This window comes from Dictyostelium discoideum (genome assembly GCF_000004695.1).
Source record: "Dictyostelium discoideum AX4 chromosome 2 chromosome, whole genome shotgun sequence".
NCBI classification, from domain to species: Eukaryota; Evosea; class Eumycetozoa; order Dictyosteliales; family Dictyosteliaceae; genus Dictyostelium; species Dictyostelium discoideum.
The window spans coordinates 7216673-7243676 of record NC_007088.5 but is presented as its reverse complement, the minus strand read 5'-3'; the positions used below and the strand labels follow the sequence as shown (position 1 = coordinate 7243676).

Here is a 27004-nt window from a genome sequence, read left to right as displayed (position 1 = left end):
TGCAACGTGGTTACAACCAATCCGTCATTGATAATGGTGTTGACGCTTCACAATCATTAGGCATCACAGAATTTTTCTTAATGAATATGGATGGTGATATGATTGACCTTGGTCCAGCCCTCAACCTTACCAACGGTAAACAAGTTACCTCCCCAGCCACTGCCACTTCACCAAAACAAGCTTTCAAAGAATTTATGAGAAGAACCGGTCATTGTTCAGCTTTAATTAAAATGACTGATGATTTAAGTGATCTTTTCTCTGGTCATACTACTTGGTAAATTATTTAAATATATATATTTTTTAAATTATTTAAATAATAATAATAATAATAATAATTTATTAACTTTTAATTTTTTTATTTTTTTTTTTATAGGTCTTCATATTATGAAATGGTTAGAATGTTTAAAGTTTATAATCTTAAATATTTATTTAATGGTCAACCACCAGCATCAAAAGTCACAATGTTTTCAGGTTACCCAGGTACTCTTAGTTCAATTGATGATTTCTATTTATTAGATACAAAGATTGTTGTAATTGAAACTACAAATGGTTTAATGAATAATAATCTTTATCATTTAATTACATCAGAATCTGTTCTTTCATGGATAAGAGTTATCGTTGCCAATCGTTTAGCTACTGGTGGTGAATCTTGGTGTCAAACTTTTTCATTATATAATTCTGGTACTTATAATAATCAAGTATGTTTTATTTTTAAAAATCAATATATTTATAGAGATATATATAAATATTAATATTTTATTATTAACACACACACACACACACACACTATTTTTTATTATTAATTAATTTAGTGGATTATTGTTGATTATAATAAATTTATTAAAGGTTATGGTGCATTAGATGGTACACTTTATATTTTAGAACAAGTACCAGATTACGTTGAATATGGTGATCAAACAGCAATTTTACGTACTGGTTATTGGCCATCATTTAATATTCCATTCTATGAGAATATTTATGGTTTAACTGGTTTCAATGAAACTTATGCACAATTTGGTAACTGGTTCTCTTATCAAGCAAGTCCAAGATCAATGATTTTCAAACGTGATGCTAATAACATTCATTCATTAACTCAATTCCAAGCTATGCTTCGTTATAATAACTGGCAAAATGATCCATTCTCACAAGGTAATGCTGGTAATCAAATTAGTAGTCGTTTCGATTTAGTCACTGCTGACGACCCAAATAATCAATACCTTGATCCTGATGCTTTCGGTGGTATCGATTCAAAAGTTGTTTCAGCTGATATGGTTGCTGCTCTTTTAGTAAATGCTCAATCTGGTCCATCTCATGATAATGAAACTCCATTCACTTGGAATTCACAATGGAATCAAAAATACACTTATGCTGGTCAACCAACTACTTGGAATTTCGATTGGATGACAATGTCCTTACAATCAATGAAACCTGCTTCACCTTCTTCTGATTCTTCTTCTGATTCAACAACTTTTAATTAATTTAATTTTATAATTTAAAGTAATAAATAAAATTAAAAGTATTATAAAATTTTTTTTTATTACATATTTTAATTTTTCTAAACACATTTAAAATTAATCAATTAATTTTTGTATTTTAAATGTTTAAAAAAAAAAAATAAGTTAATTATTATTATTTATATTATTATAGGTTTTTTTTTATTTTTAAATTTAAACTTTTATTTTATTTATTTATTATTTTTTTTTTTTTTTATTGTTATTTTTTTTTTTTTTTTTTTTTTTTTTTTTATTTTTAATTTAAATAATTTAATTATTTAAAGTATTTGTGAAATATCTAAGCATGCAAATATTTGAATGGAAAAGTTTTTGCATTTTAAACCAAGGTTCATTAAATACTAATAATAATTGTCTGAGATCTCTTTTGAAAGTGGTATCATATAATAAATAACCATGTACCTTTAAAGTGACACTGAGTATTGATTGAATGAAATCATAATCACCATTTTTCAATAATTGATAAACAATGAAATCAAACATATAATGAATATCAGCATAATCATCAGCTGTTGTTAATGTTCTAATTTCAAAATCAATACCAGATGGGGTTAATGATTTTAATATTCTTAAACTTTCTGAATCTAAATTAAATAATTAATTAAAAAAAAAAAAAAAAAAAAAGTCAGTTAATTAATTAAAAAAGTATTATTATTATTAATTTTTAATTTTTTTACACTTACAATTTTGAGTTATATAACCATTTTCTAATGATAAATTAAAATTAGTTCTTGTACCTTGAAGTGAATCAGTTTTAATAACTTTGTCTGATCTATAAATTTCTTTCTCATTTTTGAAAGTTTCAGTAGTTTTTTCAAGGTCTTCATCACCTTCATCTTCATCATCTTCACTATCTTCATCTTGATCATCATTTTCGTTGTCTTCATCATCATCGTCATCATCATTTTCTTCATCATCAGCACCAGCCCAATTATCCCAACCTTTTAATTCTTCTTCAGTTGGTTCACCATTATTTTCATTATCATCAGTTGAACCAGTTGTATTTGCACTACCACCACCACCAGTTGAGACAGCAGTTTTAATAGTTAAAGGATTAACAACATCAATTTTAGCGAATTTTGGTTCTAAACCTTGAATAGTTGATAAAAAGAAAGGTGCTAAAGCTGGTTTTTCATTTTGTTGAATTGGTCTATTCCTTTCTTTAATGATATCTAAATTTAAGAGTGATTGCCATTTGCTTTTTGCAACATCACTTGATAATGTAATTAATTGATCAATTTGTTTAATAGTTGATTTTTTATTATCATCAGCATCATTATCATTATTATCAACTTGATTATCTTCCATTTCTTCATCAAATTCTTCAGGTAAACCTAAATCTTGTTGAATTTCAAATTCTTCATCTTGTTCATGTTGTTCTTTTTCTTTTAATTTTTTAGTTGAACTTTTTTGTTTATTATTAGATGATTCTTGAATTGGTGAAATTTCAATAACTTGTGAAGGTAAAATGATTGTATTTGGAATTTGAGGTGGAGTTTTAAGGAAAACTGAACCGAAATGAGATTGATTACTCCAAAGATAAATTGGTAATTGTCCGGAATGAGTTGTAACTAAATATTCACCTTTTGGAGAGAATGATAAACTTGTTACTGGTTTTGGCATTTTGAACCAATCAATCATTTTACCAGATGGAATATCAAGTACACGAACGACCGAATCAACTTGAGTACTTGCAATAATCCAACGACCATCATGACTAAAAACAATACTATTAACATTACCTTTAACATTGAAATATCTAACTAATTTACGTGTATCAATATCATATAATCTAATTTTATCATCATTTGAAACCACTGCAAATATACCAGATTCACTATGTAATAACATTTTTGAAATTCTAATTTTACTTTTTTTATTGTCATTGTTATTGTTATCTTGATTTTCCTTATTATTTGTATTGGTATTATTAATATCAATTGAATATAAATATTTTAAATCATTAAAATCCCAATAATTTATAATTGAATCTAAACCACTTGTAATTATAAATTGATTAGTTGGTTCAACTATTATACTTGTTATTGAAGTTTTTTGAATATTTGGTAAAATTTTAGCACGTTTAATACCAGATTGAATATTGAATTTCAATAGATTACCATAAACAGTACCAAAGAAAACAAAATTACCACAAGTTGAAATTTTAGTTGAACTAATTGGTTCTTGAATATTTAATTTCTTATTTATGGAATAACTTGAACAATCCCAAGTGAAAGCATGTTTTGAATCTTCATGAATTGAAACTGCAGTTTCCCAACTACGATTTCTACGAAAGTTTGTAGAGAAACCACTAAATGGAGTCATTTCTTTTTTGAAATTCTTTTTTGATAATTCTTTATTAAAAGTGGAGGCAACAATTGAAACGTAACGAATTGATTGATCAGAGATTGAAATCACTGAGTTCTCTTGTTCATCGCCAAAGAATTCGCTTGATTTTGGTGGATCTAAATGACCGGTACGTTCTCTTAAGAGAATTGGTACACCATCTACACCGTTGAATTGCCACATCTTTATTGAATTATCGTTACCGGTGGTGCAAATGATTGGTTCTTCCCTTAGGAATTCAACTTTTGTACATTCACTATCATGTGCTTTCAATGTATGGAAAGGTTTATTCTTTTCAAGATCCCAAATTAATATATCACCACTATGGCTACTTGTGGCAACATGTTGCTTTTGACCGTCACTTCTAAAGGAAATCGATGAAACTGAACCTCTTTGTTGAAAACTTAATACTGTTTTATTCAATTTCAAATTGTGAATGATAACATTACCATCTGAAAAACCAATTGCAATTATATCTGAAACTGGTGACTGTTGAAATGAGGTGATTTTATCTTTAATGTTTTTATTATCCTTTACTAAATTGAATGTAAATATTAATTTCTTTGTTTTAATATTCCAAATTTGTGCTTCACCACTTTCAAATCCAATTAAAATTTTATTATAATATCCAAGTGGATGGACAATCTCTGTTATACGATGAGTTTTTGCATTAAATTCTGGTAATTGTTCTTTAAAAATTAAACGTGAATCAACATCCCACATAATCAGTTCATTGTTTTTTGCCAATGAAAATAATATATTATCAAATACCATCAATTTAATAACCTTTGATGAATGTCCTCTAAATCTAAATTCTTCATATTGACCTTTCCATAATATAATATCTTTTTTACATGTTGTCAAAAAATGATCTTTCTTATAAAATGACATATCTCTAATTTTACCTTCTTGACTATTTGATACCATTCTTGGAAATAATTTAATTGACTAATTTAATAATAATAATAATAATAATAATGTCATTAATATATGTTTTTTTATAATATTTTTATTTTTTTAAAAAAAAAAAATAATAATTACATTTAATAATTGAAAAGAATTCCCAATGGCTAACATAATTGAATAATGCAATTTTTCAGCTCTTAATTTAAATGGTACACCTGAACTGACATAACCAACTGATTTATATGGAAGAAAGATTTGTGATCCTGATTCCATCTTTTTTTTTTTATGATTTTTCTATTCTTTTTTTTTTTTTTTTTTTTTTTTTTTATTAATAACTATAATTATAAAAATCAGAAAAATGTAATACAAAAAAAAAGAAAAATAAAAAATAAAAAATAAAAAATAAAAATAAAAATAAAAATAAAAAAAAAAAAAGCCGACAACAATCGTTTTTTTGAAATTTTCATTTTTTTTTTTTTTTTTTTTTTTTTTCCAACGAAATTAATTTAAGTAATAATTTTTTTTTTTTTTTTTTTTTTCTTTTTCCTCACTTTTAATTAAAATATGCTTTTCCGTCTTTTTTGAAAATGATTGTTTAGTTGTTTTATTATTTTATTCAGTTTAGAGATACTCACTAAAAATATTAAAAAAGATAAAAAAAATAAATAAAAGAAATTAAATATAAAATATTAAATTATATATTGTTTACCTAGTTTTTTTGTTTTTTGAATTAATTGGATAACACAATTGTGAGTGCTTCTCCTCGAGATACTTTCTCTAATTTTATTTATAAAAATAGATTTATACAGGGTCCAAATTTAATAGATAAAACCAGAATTTAAATTGTTCCCTCAACTCTAGGTATTCTGATTTTCTTTATTAATTAATTTTAGTGTAAATAGTAAAAATAAAATAAATCAATTTCATTGTTGTTAAATATAAAGTTGTGATCAAATAAATCCTATTATTTTGACTACAATCAGAAGAGATTAGTTTAAAAAATATTTATTAAATTATTCGGTAAATAAAAGGGTATATTTTTTTTGAATGGAATAACGCAATTTTTAGTTGCTTCTTCTTGAGATATGACTCATTTTATTAATTTTATTTTTAGATATTACAGGTGCCTTTTAAGGTTGTATGGTTTTTTTTTTTTTTTTTTTTTTTTAAAGTTGGGGGGTGTAGAGTGTGTTTAGTGACGTAATATATTTGTTGAGGTTTGATGGTAGTGCTACTGTGTGTAGTGGTGAGTTCCAGTGTTTGCTAAATCTTTCGAGTTGTAGGGAGATGATGTTTTTGAATTTTTTTATTTGTTCGTTGTTGGTTGCTTTTTTTTCATGTCTGATTAGTTTGTATATGTTGTTTTTTGTTCTTTTCCAGGCTGCTGTTTGAGTTTTCTTTAGTTCGTGTACTAGTAGTTGTTTTCTTAAGTTTTTGAGTGTTATTCCTTCGTGGATTTTCTTGTTTCTTCTTCTCCAGATGTTTTCGCAAATAATGGCTATGGCGTTGGCTGTTAATGGAATGTCTAGTCTGTTGAAAATTTCTATTCCCCAATTGATTCTGGATCCTCCAGATTTTTCTCTAAATAAAAGGGTATAACTAAGTAATAAAATCAAAATTTCACCAAAGACATCGTAGCAAAGTGGTCTAATGCGTCTGACTAGAAATCAGATCCCTTCGGGGGCGCAGGTTCGAACCCTGCCGATGTCGATACTTTTTCAATCAATTAAACTACTTCCGAAGTTCGGATACTGAAGTTCCGATATATCAAATAAAACTATTAATCTCATTACAAAAGTTGGTAATACCGACTCAATAAAAACAGGTTTACATCTAAATTTTTAAAAACCTCAAAAATTGGGACAACATAAGAATTAAAAGAGGGATATTCTAAAAATAAAAGACAAAACAATGTCTAACTTCATCATAAAGATTGTGCATTATGTAATGAAAATCTAGGAAATGATCTATATGGTCATGATCTCTTCTAAAAATTGAATTTAATATATTAAATAAATATATTTATTACGGATTAGTCACTGTTTACTTCATTTAACTGATAAACAATAATTAATAGTTTTATTTGAGAAAGAAAAAAAAAAAAAAAAAAAATAAAACAAATGAATAAAAGGTTTATTAACTTTTTTTTTTTTTTATTTATTTTTTGTTTTACCACCCAAAGGATAAAAAAAATGAAAAGAAATGAGTTTTTTAAGAATTTTTTAAGAATCTATTATATCCCACAAAACTCAAAAAATAAAAAATTTCATTAATTAAAAACTATTAAAATTGAACTATTTATTGAGGGAGGCCGTTCTTATCAATAAACCTTACAGACACAAGTAAAATCTGCATTGCCAATATTTCGGCAACAAATTTAATCAATCTAATAAGTAACCTATCACCTCCCTTTTTAATAAATTTTGAAACAATTTTTACATAAACCATAATTAATTATTTGAATTTTTAATCTAATCTAACAATTTTAAATTAAATCTAAATAAAACATTTATTTTTGCTAAGTATCTAGATCAAGATCTCGTATATAATTAATTAATATCAAAAAAAAAAAAAAATAAAAAAAATAAAATAATAATAACAATTCTTTTTTAGATAAATTAAATTATAATAAAAAAAAGAATTGTATCACATTTCAAAATTAATATTCATAAAAAAACTATATGTTTATTTCCTTTGTTGGATGAACACTGATTGACCAATAATAAATAATAAAGAAAAAAAAAAAAAAATGTTGAGCCATTAAAAAAGATAATTTAAATTATTTTTTTGTTAAATTAATTTCCCAATGTTAAAAAGGAAGCCATAAACTTAAATTGATGAAATTAATATTAATTTATTGAATTGGTTGTTGAGTGGAAAAAGGCTAAATTGGGAAAGTTGAAATTTTGATAAAAAAAAAAAAAAAAAAATAGTAAAAATTAATTAAAAATTGAAAAAAAAAAAAAAAAAAAAAAAAAAATTTTTATTTAATTTAATTTTTTGATGACCTTCACACATTTTTTTTTTTATTTTTTTTTTAAATTTTTTTTTTTTAAATTTTTTTTTTTTTTTATTTTTTATTTTTTTTTTTTAATTACCCCAAAAAAACATAACTTCACATAATTATTACATTTCTTTATTTCTTTAAATTTGATTTTTTTCCTTTGTACATTCTCTATAACAAAATCTCCACATATTATATATTTCTTTGTAATAATATTTATCTTTTTTTTTTTTTTTTTCTTTTCTTTCTCAAAATAATAAACCATCTCTAACTATATTAAAAAAATAAAACAACCACATAAATATTCAATAAAAAAAAAAAATGGTCAATAAAGAAGATGTTGAAGATGAATTATTAAATGAAACAGCACCAGTTGCATTAGATGAAGGTGATATTGCACTTTTGAAATCATATGTAAGTAAATTATTTAAATATTTAATTTTTTTTTTTTTTTTTCTTTTCTTTTTCTTTTTTTTTTATTTTATTTTTTTACAAGTAAATTTTAATTTTATTTATTTATTTATTTATTTTTAAATTATTATTTATTAATTTTTAAAATGAAAAAAAAAAAAAGGGTGTTGGACCATATTCAAAATCAATTAGAATTTTAGAAGAGGATATTAAAAAGATGACATCAAAAGTCAATGAACTTTGTGGAATTAAAGAATCTGATACAGGTATTGGACCACCTTCTCAATGGGATTTAGTTGTTGATAAAACATCTGCACATGAAGAACCACCACTTCAAGTTGCAAGATGTACTAAAATTATTGATGTTGGAAAACCAAATGCAAAATATATTATTACAGTTAAACAAATTGCAAAGTTTGTTGTTGCATTAGGTGATAAATTATCACCAACTGATGTTGAAGAAGGTATTCGTGTTGGGTAAGTTTATAATATATATAAAAAAAAAAAAGAAAAATTAATTTTAAATTTTATTAAATTATATTAATTATTAATTCTTTGTTACTTTTTTTTTATATATAGTGTTGATAGAAATAAATATCAAATTCAAATTCCATTGCCACCAAAGATTGATGCTTCAGTAACAATGATGCAAGTTGAAGAGAAACCAGATATTACATATAAGGATGTTGGTGGTTGTAAAGAACAAATTGAAAAACTAAGAGAAGTAGTTGAGATGCCATTGTTGCATCCAGAGAAATTTGTAAATTTAGGTATTGATCCACCAAAGGGTGTGTTGATGTATGGTCCACCAGGTACTGGTAAGACATTGTGTGCTCGTGCCGTTGCAAATCGTACTGATGCCGCTTTTGTTCGTGTTATTGGTTCAGAGTTGGTGCAAAAGTATGTTGGTGAGGGTGCACGTATGGTACGTGATCTCTTTCAAATGGCACGTTCAAAGAAGGCATGTATTATCTTTTTCGATGAAGTTGATGCAATTGGTGGTGCTCGTTTCGATGATGGTGCAGGCGGTGACAATGAGGTTCAACGTACTATGTTAGAGTTGATCAATCAATTGGATGGTTTCGATCCACGTGGTAACATTAAAGTATTGATGGCAACCAATCGTCCAGATACTTTGGATCCAGCTCTTCTTCGTCCAGGTCGTCTCGATCGTAAGGTTGAATTTGGTTTACCAGACTTGGAGGGTCGTGCTCACATCTTTACCATTCATGCCAAAACTATGAGCTGTGCTCGTGATATTCGTTTCGAATTATTGGCTCGTCTTTGTCCAAACTCAACTGGTGCCGATATTAGATCCGTTTGTACCGAAGCTGGTATGTTTGCAATTCGTGCTCGTAGAAAGGTTGTAAGTGAAAAAGACTTTTTAGAAGCTATTGATAAAGTTATTAAATCTTATGCTAAATTTAGTGCAACTTCAAGATATATGCATTATAATTAAATTTTTTTAAAAAAAAAAAAAAAAATTTTATATATATTTCATAAAAAAAAAAAAAATAAATAAAAAAAAAAAATAAAAAAAGTAAAATAACAAATAAAATAAAAAAATATTATTATTATCTTATTTTAAATATGTTAATGATAATTTTAAAATTATTTAAATATAGAAAAAAAAAAATTTTGTTTTTTAAAATTTTATGTGGTATACCTTTTCTTTTATTTATTGTTATAATAGACATTAAAAATATCTCATATAAAAGGAAAAAAAAAAATAATAAATAAAAGTGATCTAAAATTATAAATTTTACTTTGAGAAAATTTATTTCCTTTTCATTTTTTATTTTTTATTTTTTGGTTTAAATATAATATTATAAAGTATTTAAGAGATTTAATTCTTCTTTTTTTTTTTTTTCAAACTTTTATTTAATTTAATCAATTATATTTTCAATAAAAAAAAAAAAAAACAATACCAATGACCTATAAATAGAATAAAAAGTGGATTTTTAATTTTATTTCTTTTTTTTAATATATATTTTTTGAGGATCTGTAGTAAATCGAAATAATAATTAAATTTATAATAATAATCTTTTTTTTTCTTTTTATTTTTTTTTTTTTAATACACAATTATTTTTTTTAATAAAGAAAAAAAAAGTTTAGGGGTATTTTAGATATCTCCCCACTTGAATCATACTACTACAACAGTTTTTTTTTTTTTTTTATTTATTTTTTTTTTTTTTTTTTTTTTTTTTTATTTATTTTGTTTAGAGTGGTGGTGTGGATTTTTATTTTTTATAAAGTAGAAATTAAATAAAAAAAATAAATAAATATTTATTGGTTTGTTTTGATTTTTTTATTTGTTTTTTATTTGTTTTTTTTAATATATTTTTTTTTTTATTATTAAAAATAATATTTGAATTGTTTAAATATATTAGTTTCGTTTCATTTTGAATATATTTATATATATAAACAAAGATATAAATAGAGTAGTATTATTGTCAAAAAAAAAAAAAAAACTGATTAAATAACAAATCCCAAATCCATTGGACTTTAAAACCATACCATTTTTTTATTTTATTTTTATTTTTATTATGTTTTTTAATCACTTTTATCAACACATAAAAAAAAAAAAATTTAATTTCTATTCATTATTTTTTTATAAATAAAGTTTAATTTTACTATTATAGTGAAATAAAATAATATAAATTAAAATAAAAAAAAAAAAAAGTAAATAATTTATTAAATATTTTAAAAAAAAATAAATAGCATCATTAATAATTATATAGGATGAAATAAAATTAGAAATTAATTTATATCAAATAAAATTTATAATTAATTAATAAAAAGGTAAAATTACAATGCAAAATTCTATTAAATTCATCTTTTTTTTTAATTTATTGAAGTTATTATAATTTCATTTATGTTCACACAAAAATAAAATTAATAAAACCAAATTAAAAATAAAAAAAAAAAAAAAAATTTTTTTTTAGTAACTTGTTTTGGCGCTACTAAATATATCTAATTATTTTAATAATAATTTATTTTACTTTAATAAAATTAAACCACTTATTTTTATCATTCTATTTTATAATAAATAATAATAAAAATAATAATTTTTTAAAATAAAAATAAAAATAAAAATAAATAATTTATTTGTAGTTGTAAAATTATTTATTTTCATTTTTTTTTTATTTTTATTTTTGGAAAAAAAAAATAATTCTTTTTTCTTTGAATGTTATTGTAATTCATTTTTTAACACACCACCATATTTAAAAAGTTGTTTTGTAATGGATTTAATAGCAGGTTGGTAGTGGTATTATTTTGAATTAAAAAAAAAAAAAAAAAAATATATTTATACTCCAACTCTTAAATGACCAACAATATTTTATTTTGTGAAAGTGTGTTGAAAAATGTTTTGTTTTCTTTTTTTTTTTATTTATTTTTTTTTTTTTTATTATTTTTTTTTCCCAAAATAAAATCTGTGTATTTGTGCTATTGTGTGTGCATATAAAAAAAAAAATAAAAAAAATAAAAACTTACAATAACAAATTAATGGCAAGATAATAATAATAATAAATAGACAAAAAAAACCCACACAACCTTTCCACTTTATCACCATTTCAAATAAAATAACAACACACATTTTCTCGCATTTTTGCGCATTAAATTTTCAAAATAATCATCAAAACAGGGGTGGGTAATTTGAAACACTAAAGAAAAAAAAAAAAAAAAAAAAAAAAAAAAAAAAAAAAAAATAGATATAAATTTTTTTTTTCTTTTTTTTTTTTTTTTCTTTTTTTTTTTTTTTTTATTATGTTTTATAATAAGAACATCATATTTGGTTCCCAATATAATTTTAAAATTCTGTGTAAATAATTATTTATTTTAAATTATCTAAACACTTCAAAATAATAATCAATATTTTTTGGGTATATATATATATATTTTATATACATAAAATAAAAATGTATGGCTATGAATGTTTTTGAAAATAAATAATTTCGAAAAAACATAAAAAATAAAAAAAAAAAAAAAAAAAAAAAAAAACAAAAAAGGAAATTTTTATTTTTAGTTTTTTTTTTTTTTTTTAAGGAAAATCAAATCTTAATTTTTTAATTGTTTTTTTTATAAATTTGTAAATAATTATATTTTCACCAACAGTTTCAAACCACACCTTATAAAATAAAATAAAATAAAAATTTAAAAATAAAAATTAAAAAATAAAAATAAAAAATAAAAAAATAAAAAAATTATATTAACAATAAATATATATATTTATATTAACATGGATCCCCAATCTATTTTTATCACCTTTTATACAAAAGGGAAAAATTTTATTTTTTATAATTTTTTATTTATAATTTTTAATTTTTTTTTTTTTTCCAACAAAAAACAACATTTTTTTTTTTTTTAATATTGTTTTGCCATTATTTTGATTTTTCTTTTTAACAGGTGTCAAATCAATTAAATAGTTTTCTAAATCAAAATTATAAAATAAAGATATAATCAAAAAAAAAAAAAAAAAAATTATTAAAAAAAAAAAAAAAATCAATTTTTAAAGACAATTAATAATTAAAAAAATTAAAAATAGAAAAAAAAAAAAATTAAACTCTCATTAAATAATGTATTGTACAGCCCAATTCAAATCAACACAATAAAAATATACATTATTTTTTATTTTTTATTTTTTTTTACTACAACAAAATATTTTTTGCTGTGTGTGTGTGAGTGTGTTATTATAATCATTTTGTGGGTTTTAATATTTTTTTTTTTTTTTTTTTTTCTTTTCTTTTCTTTTTTTTTTTTTTTTTTCACTATTAATATTATTATTATTTTTAATTTTTTTTATTTTTTTTTTTATTTTTATATTATTAAAATTCTTTTTAAAACACACACAAACTCTTAATCATCATTCACTCACCCACAATAAATTATAATTTTTAATATTAATAATAATATTAATTACTTAATTTTTTTTTTTTTTTTTTTAATAATATATAATATATAAAAATAAAAATTACTTTATAGAATATTAAAAATTTTTACTATTTTTTTTTTATTTTTTTTTTTTTTTTTTAGAATAAAGAAGAAATATTAAAAAAAAGAAATCCAAAAAAAAAAAAAAATCCAAAAAAAGAAATCCAAAAAAAATTAAAATTCAAAAAGAAAAAATAAAGATTTAATTATTTAATTTGTGTACAAATATATATATTTATATGAAAAATAAATGATTAGAGAAGAAGAATATTCAACATCACAAATAATTTGTGGTGTAAATAATGTTTTATTTAATAATAATAGTTGCACAAGTACTAATACAAGTACAGCTGATGATATGTCAGATACATGTAGTTTAGTATTTGATGAAGATCCGATAGATTTAGCATCTTTAACTCAAGATGAATTAATATTAAAAAAAGAAAGAATTAGACAACAAACAGTTTCAGAATTAGTAAAAACTGAAGCAAATTATGTCAGAGATTTAAAATTAATTATAAAGGTAAAAAAAAAAAAAAAAAAAAATAATTATAATACAAGAAATTTTAGTATTAATAATTTATAATTTTTATAATTTTTATATAAAATTATATTTAGTTATATATTGACCCAATTAAAGAACATATTGATATTAAACAAATTCAAGAAGTTTTTGGATGTACTGAAGGTTTATTAAACTATCATAGGGAAATTATACATAATTTAGAAGGAATTCCTTCAAAACCACCTCATTTACAAAATGTTGGTGAAGTTTTATCTAAATTTGTAATTATTAATTTTTTTAATTATTATTATTATTATTATTATTATTATTATTATTATTATAATTAAAAAAAAAAATAATAATAATATTAATTTTTTTTTTTATTTTTTATTTTTTATTAATTTAATTTAATTAATTTTTTTTTTTTTTTATTTAAAAAAAGTTTGAAAGTATTGATTATTTAAATTTATATAAAGAATTTTGTTCATATCAAAATACATGTATAGAATCATTTGAAAAATTAAAAATTTCATCAAAAGTATTTTCAAATTGTATTGAAGGTGCAGCAAAGAGTCATTTAACAAGAGGATTATCATTTCCAATGTTAATTATTAAACCAATTCAAAGAATTACAAAATATCCATTACTATTAAAATCACTTTTAGAGAATACTCCAATCGATCATATGGACTATGGTTTTATAAATTATTGTTTCTTAAAAATTAATTCAATCTTAGAGGAAATTAATCATCAAAAAAGACTTGCCGACGAGAAAATAGAAAATGATAAAAAAATTAAAGAAATTGAATATTCTTTACAAAATTTAGATTCAGATTTAAAATTATCAAATCAAAATAGAAAATTTATAAAAGAAGGTTTAGTTTCAAAAAAATTAGATAAAGAATTATTAAGATGTATTTTATTAAATGGTAAAATATTTTATTTTATTAATTTATTTATTTTTTAAATTTTTAAAAAATATTAATTTTTTTTTTTTTTTTTTTTTATAAAAAAATATATAGATGTATTAATTTTAGCTAAAAATAAAAAATCAAATTCAACTGTAAAATTAATAGTTTATTTAGAAAATATTTTAATTCGTGATTCAATTGATTCATTACCTGGTTATAAAGAAGGATTTGAAATTTTAGTATTAAATGAAAAGAAAGAAAAGATTATTGGTTTATACTTTTCAAGTGAAGCAGAGAAAAAAGAATGGTTAGCTGCAATTCAATCATTGGCTGGTGGTAAAATTGATCAAAATAAACAAGCTAAATATAGTTGGTTCTTAAAAAAGAATTCTGGTACTTTCTTAAATTCAACAAGTTCTTTATCTTCTTTATCAAGTACTCCAACTTTATCAATTGATATTTCAATGACACCATCTCCAAGATCTTCGGCAAATTTAACTGGTTTATTAAGTAATAGTGGTTGTGGTAATGGTGGTAGTAGTGGTGGTAGTAATTCACCAAGTTTAGAATCTCCAAGTTTTAATACTAGACAAAGTCATTCAAATAGTGGTGGTGGTAATGGTACAATTGGTAGATGTGGTTTAATTTCTTCGTCCTCAACTTCATCAGGTTCACCATCTTCATTATCACTGAATTCAATTACTCCAACTGGTAGTTTAAGAGAAACTAGAAAACCACCTCCACCACCATTAAATGTTAAAGATATTTTCACTTCTCCAAATAATTCAACAACTGGTAAACCTCTTAGTGGTCCATACTCTGCCAACCCTTCACCCAATAGTACTCTTACTCATTCTGTAATTGATTCATTATCTCCAACTTTTCAAAGCACTGTACCATCTTCTTCAAATTTTTCAAGAGCAAGTTCTGTACCATCATTTTATAATTTCCAAAATGATCCATCAATTCAACAACAATTACAACAACAATTACAACAACAACAGCAACAACAACAGCAACAACAACAACAATTACAACAACAAGATACAAAACATAATGCAAGAAGAATGCCACAAACAATATCATCAATTTCATATGGTAGTGATGATTCATCATCTTCTCCTCAATTGACTACACCTCCAGCATCACAAGTTTTAAAACCAAATTCTATGACAAAACCACCTCCACCACCTAGAAATGCTAGTCCATATAATACAATAACTGCTGATACTGAATATTTAAGTACTTCTGCTTCTTCACATCCTTTATCTGCTCCATCATCTGGTTTTAATACACCTCTTTCATCAAGTTGTGACTATGTTCCAATTAAAAATGGTGGTGGTTCTAGAAGTTTTACAAATTTATTACCACCTCCACCACCTTTACAATTCCCACCACCAATACCAATTCCATCAACAACCGCCACAACAACAACAACAATTAATTCATCATCAAATTCACCAAGATTTCCACCACCTCCACCACCTTCAATAGAATTTTCAAATCTACCACCACCTATTGATTTCAATAGTTTACCATTACCACCACCACCATCAATTACAACTATCACAACAACTACAACTACTACAACAACTACAATTTCTACAAAAACTGAATATAAATCAACTTGCACATCACCAATTCCTCCACCTATAATTTCAAATAATTCAAAATTCACTCCACCACCATTACCATCATCTTGTTTAAATTTACCTCCACCACCTGATAATGATGATGATGATGGTTATTTTTCTTCAAACAATAATAATAACAATTCAATTCCACCACCATTACCACCTAAAACTTATTTATATCAACAAGGTGATACAAATAGATTACCACCACCACCACCATCCTCTTCAACACCACATTCAGTATCACCAACTCCACCACCTCAAACAACACCACCATCAACAGTGATAAGAGCAAAATCTCCAGTTACTAAACCAACTCCAGCACCACGAGCAAAATCACCAATTACAACTGCATCAATAATATCACAACCAATTGCTTCAAAACCATCATCAATAAATAATAATAACAATAATAATAATAATAATAATAATGATAATAATAATGACAATAATAATAACAATAATCAAAATTCAATAAATCAAACTTGTACTTTACCAAATCGTTCTTCTCCATTTAGTAATATAAATAGTGCATTTAAAAAAACTGCTAGTGAAATTCAATTACCACCACCTCCTTTAATTGTAAAGCATGCTCCGCCACCTCGATCATCTTCGACCATTGGAAATGTAACAACAAATAATGATTTACCACCTCCATCCAATAATACTAATAACTCTCCAACTACTTTTCAACCAATTTTATCCAATGGTACTTGTAATCTTTTTAATAAACCAAAATTCCACCAAGCATCGTTGTCAAAATCTACAGGAATTACAATTCAAGGAAGAACGACACCACCCATACCCCTCTCTTTACCAACAATGCCAAAATAAAAATAATAAGTCACAAAACCTGAAAAAAGAAAAAAGAAAAAAATAAAAAAATAAAAAAATAAAAATAAAAAAAAAAAATGTATTTATTAAGATAAAAAAATGAATTTAAAATTAAATAAATTCTGAAAATAAAATTTTAGATAAAAAAAAAAAAAAAAAAAAATCAAAAAAACGGAATGATTACATCCTTTTTATACTTTATATCATTTTGTGTATTCTTGAGTGCTCTATCTATTTTTATATACTAAATTCATATTAAAAATAAATAAATTTAACCAATAAAAAAAAAAAAAAATAAAAAAAATGAAAATAAAATTTTTTTTTTTTTTTTTTTTGTGAATGTTTTATTTAATGGTAAAAAAATTAATTAATTCCTAATTTTAAAATTTAAAATAAATATCTAAAAATTTTTTTTTTATTCGTCGGCGCTTTTGTGGAAAAGAAAAATAAAATGAAATTTCTTTCTATATTAATAATTGTTTTTTTTTCATTTTTTTTTATTTTTTTTTTTTTAAAAACCGTTCTTTCACTTTTTTTTTTATTTTTTATTTTTTTATTTTTTATATCATTACATTTTTACATTAATAACCACACACACTTTAAATAATAACACTTTATTTTCTTTATTTTTTTTTTTTCATTTTAATTCTTTATTTTATAATTAATAGTAATAATTTTAAAAAACAAGTTAAAGAAAAAAAAAAAAGCAAAAGAAATGTCATTATTTAATTTACCAAAAGTGGATTTAGGTGAAGATTGTGAAGGTGGCGTTTGAGCTAGACCTTCTTCATCATCATCATCTATCAATAATGCTAGTGATGAGTCTACACCATTAATTTCAAAGACAAACGATGAAGAAAAAGCAAACATTGGTATCTCCTCAACCTCAAACTCCCCACAAGAAGAACAAACTAAAAAACCATTATTCATTTCAATTCTTACACTTTTAATTAGTATTCCAGCTTTAGTTGGTAAGTTTTTGATTTTAATAATAATAATCAAATCAATAAAATAGTGCTATGAAAACTAATATATATATATATATATATTTATATTGATTTTTATAGGTTCTTGATGTTGGCCTGTGCTCATTGCAAGCCTTTCTGGTGTTGCAGTTAGTGCAGGATCCGTTGAACTAGCTCATTCTTTAACATTCGCCATTACACTTAGTATACTTTCAAACCTTGCTCAATATCATTTCCATAAATGTAAAAAGAGACCATCGGATAGAGGTCATTGGATTAAATTTGGACCTTTTTATCTTACAGCTATCGCTGTTCCATTGGCAACCTTTGATATTCTAAGACATATTCTAGTTGATAATAGTATTTGGACCATCCACTCTTTCATTTCACCTGCTGCCTATAGACCTGGTTGCGAGAATGAAAATATAACTTGCTTGTCTGTTATGGGTTGGTTCTCTGCTATAGTTTTCACTTATACAGGTTATGCTTGTCTTTTAGTTGGTACAATTTGGGCTGCCGATTTAATTCCAAAAATTAAAAAGGTTTGGACACAATTACGTCCTTCAAAAAAGAATTAAAAAGAATTAACAAATTTTAGGTTAAATTGGTTTTCTTTTTTTTTTTTTTTTTTCAAATAGTTTTTAGTGTACATATAGTAAATTAAATAGAATTAAAAAAAAAAAAAAAAAAACAAATTAAAAAAAGGAATAGACATATTAGAAGGAAAAAAAGAAAAAAAAAAAAAAAAAAAAAAAAGAATTTTTAAAATTTGAATTATTTTATTTGTTGCATAAAAATTTAAAACAAAATTAAAAATATAAGTAATGGTATATTTTTAGTAGTTTTTATTTTTTTTAATAACAAATAAATAGTTCAAATAAAATTAGTTGTAATGATTTTTATAATGCTAAAACTAAATTAATAGTCGCTTATAAATTGATAAACTAATTGATTTTCTTTTATTATTTTTTTATTATTTTTTTTTTTAATTTTTAATAATAATAAAATTTCCAGTTTTAACCAAAAAATAAAATAAAATTAAAAACTTTACACCTCACAAAATAAACAACTTTTTACTATTTTTAATTTAATAAAATTTATTATTATAATTTTGTATTTTTTTTTTTTTTATTTAATTCAATAATATTAAATATTAATTTATTAAATTAAAATTTATTATTATTATTATTTTTTTTTTTTTTTTTTTTTTTTTCATTTTTTTTATTTAACACGATGAAGAGAATTGGCTACCAGTATCATAAATTTTACTACTAACAACACTTGGTATAGTTACATAAATGAATTCACCACCAATTGATTCAATTCTAACTTGGAAAGAACCAGCAGTAATACTTGATGGCCAATAGTTATAAGTTGTTTGAGTGAGTGGTACATAAGTGGAGCTTCCACTTAACTTTATTGAAACTTGTTTAACATCAATAGCATTATTGAAAACCAAGAAAGATGTCCAGTAAGCATTACTTCCATCTTTTAACATAACTTTAACATTACCACTAACTCTACATGGTACTTTAACATAGGATAATCCATCCAACACACCTTGAGATTGTGCTCCTAATATTGAGAATGCGGTAGGCGATAAATCAAAATGATTATCCCTTTGACAATATCCAGCATCGTTACATGAATCTGTGGCCATTACAGTGACAGAAGCATTTTTAGAATTACTAATTTTAAAACATTGGCCACATTGAGCTCCATTTTGATATAGTTTAGTACCGAGAGCTGCAATCATATAATTTCCAGGTCCAGTTGGTCCTGTTAATTTCCCAAATCCACAATTTCCATTATCCATTGCTGAATAAAAAGTTGCTGATGCTCCATTAATTACGGTTTTAGAATATGGACAAGTACTTTGACAATTAATAATTCCATAAAAACTTGTTAATATTATTAAAATTAATTTAAAGTTTATTCTCATTTTGATTTGATTTTTTAATTATTATTATAAATTATTTTTTTATTTTTATTTTTTTTTATTTTTTGTAATTGTAATTGTAATATTATAATTTGATAAGATATATTTAAAAAAAAAAAAAAAACTGGATTTAAATATTTTTTTAAAAAAAAAAAAAATAAAAATAAAAATAAAAATAAAAATCAAATGTCTAAGAATTCAAATTATATTAAAAATTAAATTACAATAATTAGTTAATAAACTGTCAAAAAATTAGTTTTTGAACCTCTTTTTGAATTTTTTTTTTTTCAAAAACTTATCAAATTCATATGGAGTAGGTAAGGAATCCGATTTTTGGAATTCTATTCAAGTTATTTAAATTATTGTAACTATAATTTTTTTTTTTTTTTTTTTTTTTTAAATTAAAAACCTTAAAAGTTATTTTTTGAGAAAAATATGTTGGAATTAATTAAAAAAAAAAAAAAAAAATTCAAAATGCGTCCCTTTATTACCCGACGTTAGGCGAAAATAACGGAGAAGACAAATTATTTTAATTAAAAAATAATATTATTCAGAATAAGTTTATTTTTAATTTTTAATTTTTAATTTTTATTTTTTTTATTTTTTATTTTTTATTTTTTATTTTTTTTATTTTTTTTTATTTTTTATTTTTTCCACAGTCACCATCTTATAATTAATGCTGATGAAAAATTTGAGTTTAAGATTTGTGACTTGTGAAAAAAAATATAAATTAAGAAAATTTACAATAAAAATAAAAAAAAAAAAAAAAATTTAAATTTAGAATAAAGATCAAATAGATCATAAATTTGTTTTTATTAAAAATCAAAAAAAAAAAAAAAAAAAAAAAAAATTTATTACCTAATAATTGTTTTTTTTTTTTTTTTTTATTAAATTAAAAAATAAAAAATATCTATTTTTTTTAAAAAACGAGTTTAAAAAACAAAAAAAAAATTTTCCCCCACCTTATATTTTTTGTTTTTTTTTTTTTTTTTTGACATTATTTTTTTTTTTTTTTTTTTATTCATTTATTTATTATTTATTTAAATTATATTATATAAAATTTTATATCTCTATATTCAATAAATATGAATTATAATATAAGTATAAATAATTGTGATTTACCAAGTAACAATAACAATAACAACAATAATAATAATGAAAATAAAATAATTGACCATTTAATAATTACAGTTCATGGTATTGGTAAAGTAAGTTAATTTATTTTTATTTAATAATGATGATAATAATAATAATAATAATAATAATTTTATTTAATAAAAATTATTTCATTAAAAACTAATTTTTTTTTTTTTTTTTTTTTTTTTTTTTTTTTTTTTTTTTTTTTTTTTTAATAATAATATCTTTTTTTAATAAAAAAAAAAAGCATGAAGAAAAATGGAATGAAAAAATTATAAAAATTAATCAAACTTATCAAAATGTTACAAAAATAACAGAAAGAAATAAGAATTGTAAATTCATAGGTCTTGAATGGCATTCAGGAGTTCATAAAAAGACAGATGCATTTATAAAGAAAGTTACACCAAACACTATTCCAGTTGTACGTGAATTGATAAATCATACATTATTAGATATATTATTATTTACAAGTCCAACATTTAGTCAACATATCTATAGTGAAGTTGGTAATAAATTGAATCAAATCTATAGGGATTTCTTAGCTGCAAATCCGACATTCAAAGGTAAAGTATCAATTCTAGCCCATTCACTAGGTTCAATGATTTGTTACGACATACTCTGTCATCAATTAACCTCAATATCAAAGATTGACTCTTCAACTGATTCAACCACCTCCAACTATCAATATGATTCCACCAATCATATTGATAAAGGTAATATCTACTATTGGAGAAAATTTAAAGATGAACAAAAATTACAACAAAAATTACAACAACAACAACAAAATAATCATAAAAAACAAAAACAATTAAATAAATTAGAAAAACAAAAATTAAAACAACAACAACAACAACAACAACAACATAAGCTAAAAGATGATTATAGTAGTGATGAAGAAACTGAATCAGATATTGATGAAATTGATGTTGAAGAGGAATTAAAGAATAGTTTATTATCAATTAATTTTCCAAAATTAGAATTTGATGTTTTCAATCTTTATTGTATTGGTTCACCAATTGGTTTATTTTGTACAGTTAGAGGTCATCAATCAATTGATATACCAAGTTGTACAAATCTTTATAATATTTATGATCCATCTGATCCTGTTGCTGCATTATTAGAACCTTTAATTGATGAAGGTTTTCAAGATGCTGGTGAATCTTTAGCTCCTCATTTTAAAAAATCAAAACTTGTAAATAAACTTCAAAATAATAATAATAATAATAATAATAACAATAGTGTATCAACACCATCAATTCAAAATTCAATTGAATTAACTACAGCAACAACAACAACAACAACAACAGCAAATGTATCTTCAAATTCTTCATTTTCAAATAATAATAATACTAGTACTAATAATAATACTAATAATAACTATAATAATAATACTAATAATACAACAACAACAACAACAAGTAGTACAACTACCAGTATGCTTTCAAAACTTACAAGTAAACTTAATTCTGTAATTAATAAAAATTCAACACCAACACCAATAACTACTAATACTACAAATACAAATAATACAACATCAACATATAATAATTATAATTATAATTATAATAATAATAATAATGAAATAATACCAAATAATTCAGCATTACAATTAACAACACAAAAACCAATACCATCACCATCATCAAATGTAAACGTATTAGTTGAGGAAACTGAAATGTTATCATTTGATGGTGCATCTTCAACATCAATGAAAAGGAATCAAAGTTTTAATGGTTCTTCTTTTCCATCATCAGATAGTGAATTTGATGATGAATCAAGTGAAAGAAGTGAAAAAAGTGATAGATCATCCTACAATCTTTATATTGATAGTCAACAATTAGATTCTAAAAAATCATCATTAAATACTCCAAATAAACCATTACCTTTAACACCATCAAATAATATTAATAATAATAATAATAATAACAACAATAATAATAATAACAATAATAATAATAATAATAATAATAATAATAATAATAATAATAATAATACCAAATATTTTGGTGGATATAGATTTGATTACAAATTAAAACAAACTGGTGTATTTTCATCATTCTCTGATTATAGTTCAGTTTTAAATGCTCATAAATCATATTGGTTTTCAAATGATGTTATGTACTTTATATCTGAAAGACTATCATCAAATGATAATAATTAAAAATAAAATAAATAGAATACCTTTAATAAATATTTATCAATATTATTATTTTTAATTTATTTTATTTTTACTGAATAATTAATGAGTTGAAGCATAAAATGATTTTTGAATTTCATAAACTACTAAAGTTATACCAAACAATGGTGAAATGATACAAACTCTTGGTAAAACACCTTTAAAGAGAGCTTTTGGACCTTCAGATTGTATAGTTTTACGGAAACAATCAGCTATACCTTTATAGTGTGGATCATTTGGACCAGGTTTTACTTGAATTCTAGTTTTAATTACATCGAATGGTGTACTGACTGAAGCAGCTATTGAACCAGCTGTAATACCACATAAGAGTATTTTTGGTAACCCAATTTCACCAGTTTCTTGATCGGTGAGATTATGTTTCATTCTACCATAGATTGAGAAATAGATCATACTGAATGGTACGTCTCTTAATAAGGTTGATGCAGTACCTTTGTATAATCCTTTAATACCCAATTCACTAACTACTTCTTTTAATGATGCTTTCTTGCCACTTAGACCTGACACTTGCATTCTTATCTTCACCAATTCCATTGGATTGGTTGCTACCACTTGACACATACCTGCGAGACCACCTGATGCAACCTCTTCCCATAGTTTAATATATGATCTGTCACCTTGAAAACGTGTTCTAAAATAATCATTCATTGCTAACTTTAATGCTTTCTCTGGTATAATACCAATTAAATTACTACTTAGACCTCTATATAATCCTCTAACACCACCTTCATTTTTAATCACCTTTTTAAAACAATCAATTATACCATTATATTGTTTACTACCATCGATTGATACCCTTTGTTGTTGTAATCTTGTCTTTACAAAATCAAGTGGAAATACAACTGAACTACCAATAACTCCTGCAATTGCTCCTGCTATTAAATTTGAATAAAGTGGTGGTTTAACTTGATTTTTTTTTATTTGTTGTTGTTGTTGTTGTTGTTGTACCATTTTTTTTATAATAAATAATTTTTTTAAAAAAAAAAAAAAAAAAAAAAATGATTAAAAAAAAAAAGTGTTTTAAAAAAAAAAACCACTTGAAAAATAAAAAAAAAAAATTTATTTTTAATTAAATTTTGAAAATGAACAAGATATCTTTTTTAAACGGTAAGATATCACACATATTTTTTTTTTTTTTTTTTTTTTTTTTAGAAAGAATGCAAATTTTAGTTTTCAAAAAACTAAAATTTTAATTTCATTTTTATTTTGGTCAAATTATTATTATTTGTTTTTAAAAGAAAGAAATAAATTTAAAAGTGGTTATGATCAAATAATATTCTTTTTATTTTATTTTATTTTATTTTATTTTATTTTGTTGACAAATTATCAAATCCAAAATTGTTTAAAAAAAGGTATCCTTTGAAATTTGGTGACAAGGTTTAACAAGTTGCAAACAATATGGTGTTTGATTTTTTTTTTTTTTTTATTATTTAACTGTGAATTAAACTTTTTTTTTTTTTTTTTTGAAAAAATATCTGGAAAAAAAAAAAAAAAAAAAAAAAAAAAAAAAAGCTCGCTAACAAGATCTGATTATCTCTGGTTTATTACGACATGTGAGTACTGTTTTGTGAAAACATTAAAAAAAAATAAAAAAAAATAAAAAAAAAAAAAAAAAAAAAAGCAAAATTTTAAAATTTCAATTTTTTTTAACAATTCAATTTAAAAAAATAAAATTAAAAAAAAAAAAAAAAATAAAAATTATAAATCAAGTATTGTTGTAAGATATATAAAAAAAAAAAAAAACTTTCAGCGTGAAATATAGTGAAAGAGTATAAATAATAAATAATAGAGATAAATAATAAATAATCAAATTAAAAACAAATAAATAAATAAATAACCAATTTATATAAATAAATTAAAAATGAGTTCAAATTCCCAAGAAGATAATAATAAAACTACAGAAAAAAAGAATACACTCACAGTTATTGATAATAGAACTGGAAAATCCTATGAAATCCCAATCAATCATGAAACTGTTAAATCAATTGATTTCCGTGCAATTAAAGAACAATCAATAGATTTTGGTACAATGTAAATATTATCAAAGTAAAAAAAAAAAAAAAAAAAAAAAAAAAAGAAATATAATCACAATGTAATTTTTTATTAATTCGAGTTCTTTTTTTTTTTATTTTTTTATTTATTTTAATATAAATAATATAGGATTTATGACCCAGGTTATTATAATACAGCAGTTTGTAAATCACAAATTACATACATTGATGGTGATAGAGGTATTTTAGAATATAGAGGTTATCCAATTGAACAATTAGCAGAGAAATCTTCATTTTTAGAAGTTTCTTATTTATTAATTTATGGTGATTTACCATCAAAAGTATGAATTTAATTATAATTGTGTAATATATTACTATATATATATATATTAACTTTTTTCATATATTTTTAATAGGAACAAAGTAATTTATGGAATACAAAAATTATGAATCATACATTTATTCATGAAAATTTAATTAGTATGATGAAATCATTCCGTTATGATGCACATCCAATGGGTATGTTAATTAGTTCACTTTCAGCAATGTCAACATTTTATCCAGAAGCAAATCCAGCACTTGCAGGTGTAGATATTTATAAAAATAAACAATTAATGAATAAACAAATTTTTAGAATTCTTGGTAAATTACCAACAATTGCAGCATGTGCATATCGTCATAGAATTGGAAGGTAAAAAAAAAAAAGAAATTAATTTATTGTTTTTTTAAAAAAAAAAAAAAAAAAAATTCAAAATTACTTATTATTATTATTATTAATTAATTAGACCATATAATGATCCATCAAATACATTATCATATACAGAGAATTTTTTATATATGTTAGATCGTTTATCAGAATCAAATTATAAACCACATCCAGTATTAACAAGAGCATTAGATAAATTATTTATTATTCACGCAGATCATGAATTAAATTGTTCAACAGCAACAATGAGACAAATTGCATCAACATTGGTTGACCCATATACAGCATGTGCAGGTAGTGCAGGTGCATTGTATGGTCCATTACATGGTGGTGCCAATGAAGCAGTGTTAAGAATGTTGGAGGCAATTGGAACCATTGAAAATATTCCAAAGTTTATTGAACAAGTTAAACAAAAGAAACAACGTTTAATGGGTTTTGGACATCGTGTTTACAAATCATATGATCCACGTGCTAAAATACTTAAAACCGTAACAATGGAGATCTTTGCACTATTGGGTAAGAATCCATTGATGCAAATCGCAACAGAATTGGAAAGATTGGCACTCTCTGACAGCTATTTCATAGAGAGACAACTCTATCCAAATGTTGATTTCTACTCTGGTATCATTTACAAGAGTATGGGTTTCCCAACTGATATGTTTCCAGTGTTATTCTCAATTCCAAGAGCTGCTGGTTGGTTGGCTCATTGGGTTGAAGAATTGGCTGATCCAGAACTTCGTATCTTTAGACCACGTCAAATCTATATGGGTCGTAGAAATATGAATTATGTTCCAATGGATGCTCGTCAAGTTCAACAACATAATAGTGGTGAGAAATTATCCTCATTCTCTTCTGGTTTCGATCGTCGTAGAGATGTCTCTGAAGAACTTTTTAATTTTGAAGATGGTGCAATTCCAAAAACTGCCACTGGTAGTAAATCTCAACTATCTGCTTCAATTGAACAATCTTTTGGTGAGAAAATATCTCCACAAAGTCATTAAATTCAAATATTCATTTTTGGTAAAAAAAAAAAAAAAAAAAACATAAAAATAAAGATAAAAATAATAGGGGAAAATTT

General features: G+C 22.8%; 10 protein-coding genes and 1 non-coding gene across 11 annotated transcripts in view; 7 read left to right on the top strand and 4 right to left on the bottom strand.

Annotated features, from left to right (window-relative positions):
* Nucleotides 1-1478, top strand: part of plbA (phospholipase B) — a gene marked incomplete at both ends in the record, with an annotated part of 1938 nt that extends 460 nt beyond the window's left edge. The window contains 3 exons of the mRNA XM_637741.1: nucleotides 1-274; nucleotides 374-698; nucleotides 813-1478. The exon at nucleotides 1-274 is cut by the window's left edge and continues 460 nt beyond it. Coding sequence (XP_642833.1) covers nucleotides 1-274; nucleotides 374-698; nucleotides 813-1478 — 1265 coding nt within the window. The remainder of the gene's footprint in view (nucleotides 275-373; nucleotides 699-812) is intronic.
* Nucleotides 1479-1763: 285 nt separating this feature from the next.
* Nucleotides 1764-5036, bottom strand: wdr36 (WD40 repeat-containing protein; the record flags this gene model as incomplete). The annotated part of the gene is made up of 3 exons (XM_637740.1): nucleotides 1764-2095; nucleotides 2195-4805; nucleotides 4899-5036. The coding sequence occupies 3 exons, from the start codon at nucleotides 5034-5036 to the stop codon at nucleotides 1764-1766; spliced, it is 3081 nt and encodes a 1026-aa protein (XP_642832.1).
* Nucleotides 5037-6391: 1355 nt separating this feature from the next.
* tRNA-Ser-AGA-6 lies at nucleotides 6392-6473 on the top strand. Its single transcript has one exon. It is a non-coding gene; the product is annotated as a tRNA-Ser (tRNA).
* An 8-nt stretch (nucleotides 6474-6481) lies between these two features.
* Nucleotides 6482-7211, bottom strand: DDB_G0276915 (hypothetical protein; the record flags this gene model as incomplete). Its single annotated transcript, XM_637739.1, has 2 exons — nucleotides 6482-6596; nucleotides 7102-7211. The coding sequence occupies 2 exons, from the start codon at nucleotides 7209-7211 to the stop codon at nucleotides 6482-6484; spliced, it is 225 nt and encodes a 74-aa protein (XP_642831.1).
* Nucleotides 7212-8088: 877 nt separating this feature from the next.
* psmC2 (26S proteasome ATPase 2 subunit) lies at nucleotides 8089-9637 on the top strand (the record flags this gene model as incomplete). Its single annotated transcript, XM_637738.1, has 3 exons — nucleotides 8089-8181; nucleotides 8342-8655; nucleotides 8758-9637. 3 exons carry the CDS (start codon nucleotides 8089-8091, stop codon nucleotides 9635-9637), a joined length of 1287 nt encoding a protein of 428 aa, XP_642830.1.
* A 3723-nt stretch (nucleotides 9638-13360) lies between these two features.
* On the top strand, nucleotides 13361-16994 carry gxcN (RhoGEF domain-containing protein; the record flags this gene model as incomplete). The annotated part of the gene is made up of 4 exons (XM_637737.1): nucleotides 13361-13633; nucleotides 13729-13896; nucleotides 14058-14544; nucleotides 14638-16994. 4 exons carry the CDS (start codon nucleotides 13361-13363, stop codon nucleotides 16992-16994), a joined length of 3285 nt encoding a protein of 1094 aa, XP_642829.1.
* Nucleotides 16995-17709: 715 nt separating this feature from the next.
* Nucleotides 17710-18537, top strand: msp (membrane selenoprotein; the record flags this gene model as incomplete). The annotated part of the gene is made up of 2 exons (XM_637736.2): nucleotides 17710-17965; nucleotides 18062-18537. 2 exons carry the CDS (start codon nucleotides 17710-17712, stop codon nucleotides 18535-18537), a joined length of 732 nt encoding a protein of 243 aa, XP_642828.2.
* Nucleotides 18538-19184: 647 nt separating this feature from the next.
* expl5 (expansin-like protein) lies at nucleotides 19185-19901 on the bottom strand (the record flags this gene model as incomplete). Its single annotated transcript, XM_637735.1, has 1 exon — nucleotides 19185-19901. One exon carries the CDS (start codon nucleotides 19899-19901, stop codon nucleotides 19185-19187), a length of 717 nt encoding a protein of 238 aa, XP_642827.1.
* A 1082-nt stretch (nucleotides 19902-20983) lies between these two features.
* Nucleotides 20984-23196, top strand: DDB_G0276935 (DDHD domain-containing protein; the record flags this gene model as incomplete). Its single annotated transcript, XM_637734.1, has 2 exons — nucleotides 20984-21106; nucleotides 21283-23196. The coding sequence occupies 2 exons, from the start codon at nucleotides 20984-20986 to the stop codon at nucleotides 23194-23196; spliced, it is 2037 nt and encodes a 678-aa protein (XP_642826.1).
* Nucleotides 23197-23274: 78 nt separating this feature from the next.
* mcfX (mitochondrial substrate carrier family protein) lies at nucleotides 23275-24180 on the bottom strand (the record flags this gene model as incomplete). The annotated part of the gene is made up of 1 exon (XM_637733.1): nucleotides 23275-24180. One exon carries the CDS (start codon nucleotides 24178-24180, stop codon nucleotides 23275-23277), a length of 906 nt encoding a protein of 301 aa, XP_642825.1.
* A 910-nt stretch (nucleotides 24181-25090) lies between these two features.
* Nucleotides 25091-26927, top strand: gltA (citrate synthase; the record flags this gene model as incomplete). Its single annotated transcript, XM_637732.1, has 4 exons — nucleotides 25091-25260; nucleotides 25390-25561; nucleotides 25637-25911; nucleotides 26006-26927. The coding sequence occupies 4 exons, from the start codon at nucleotides 25091-25093 to the stop codon at nucleotides 26925-26927; spliced, it is 1539 nt and encodes a 512-aa protein (XP_642824.1).
* Nucleotides 26928-27004: the final 77 nt, after the last annotated feature.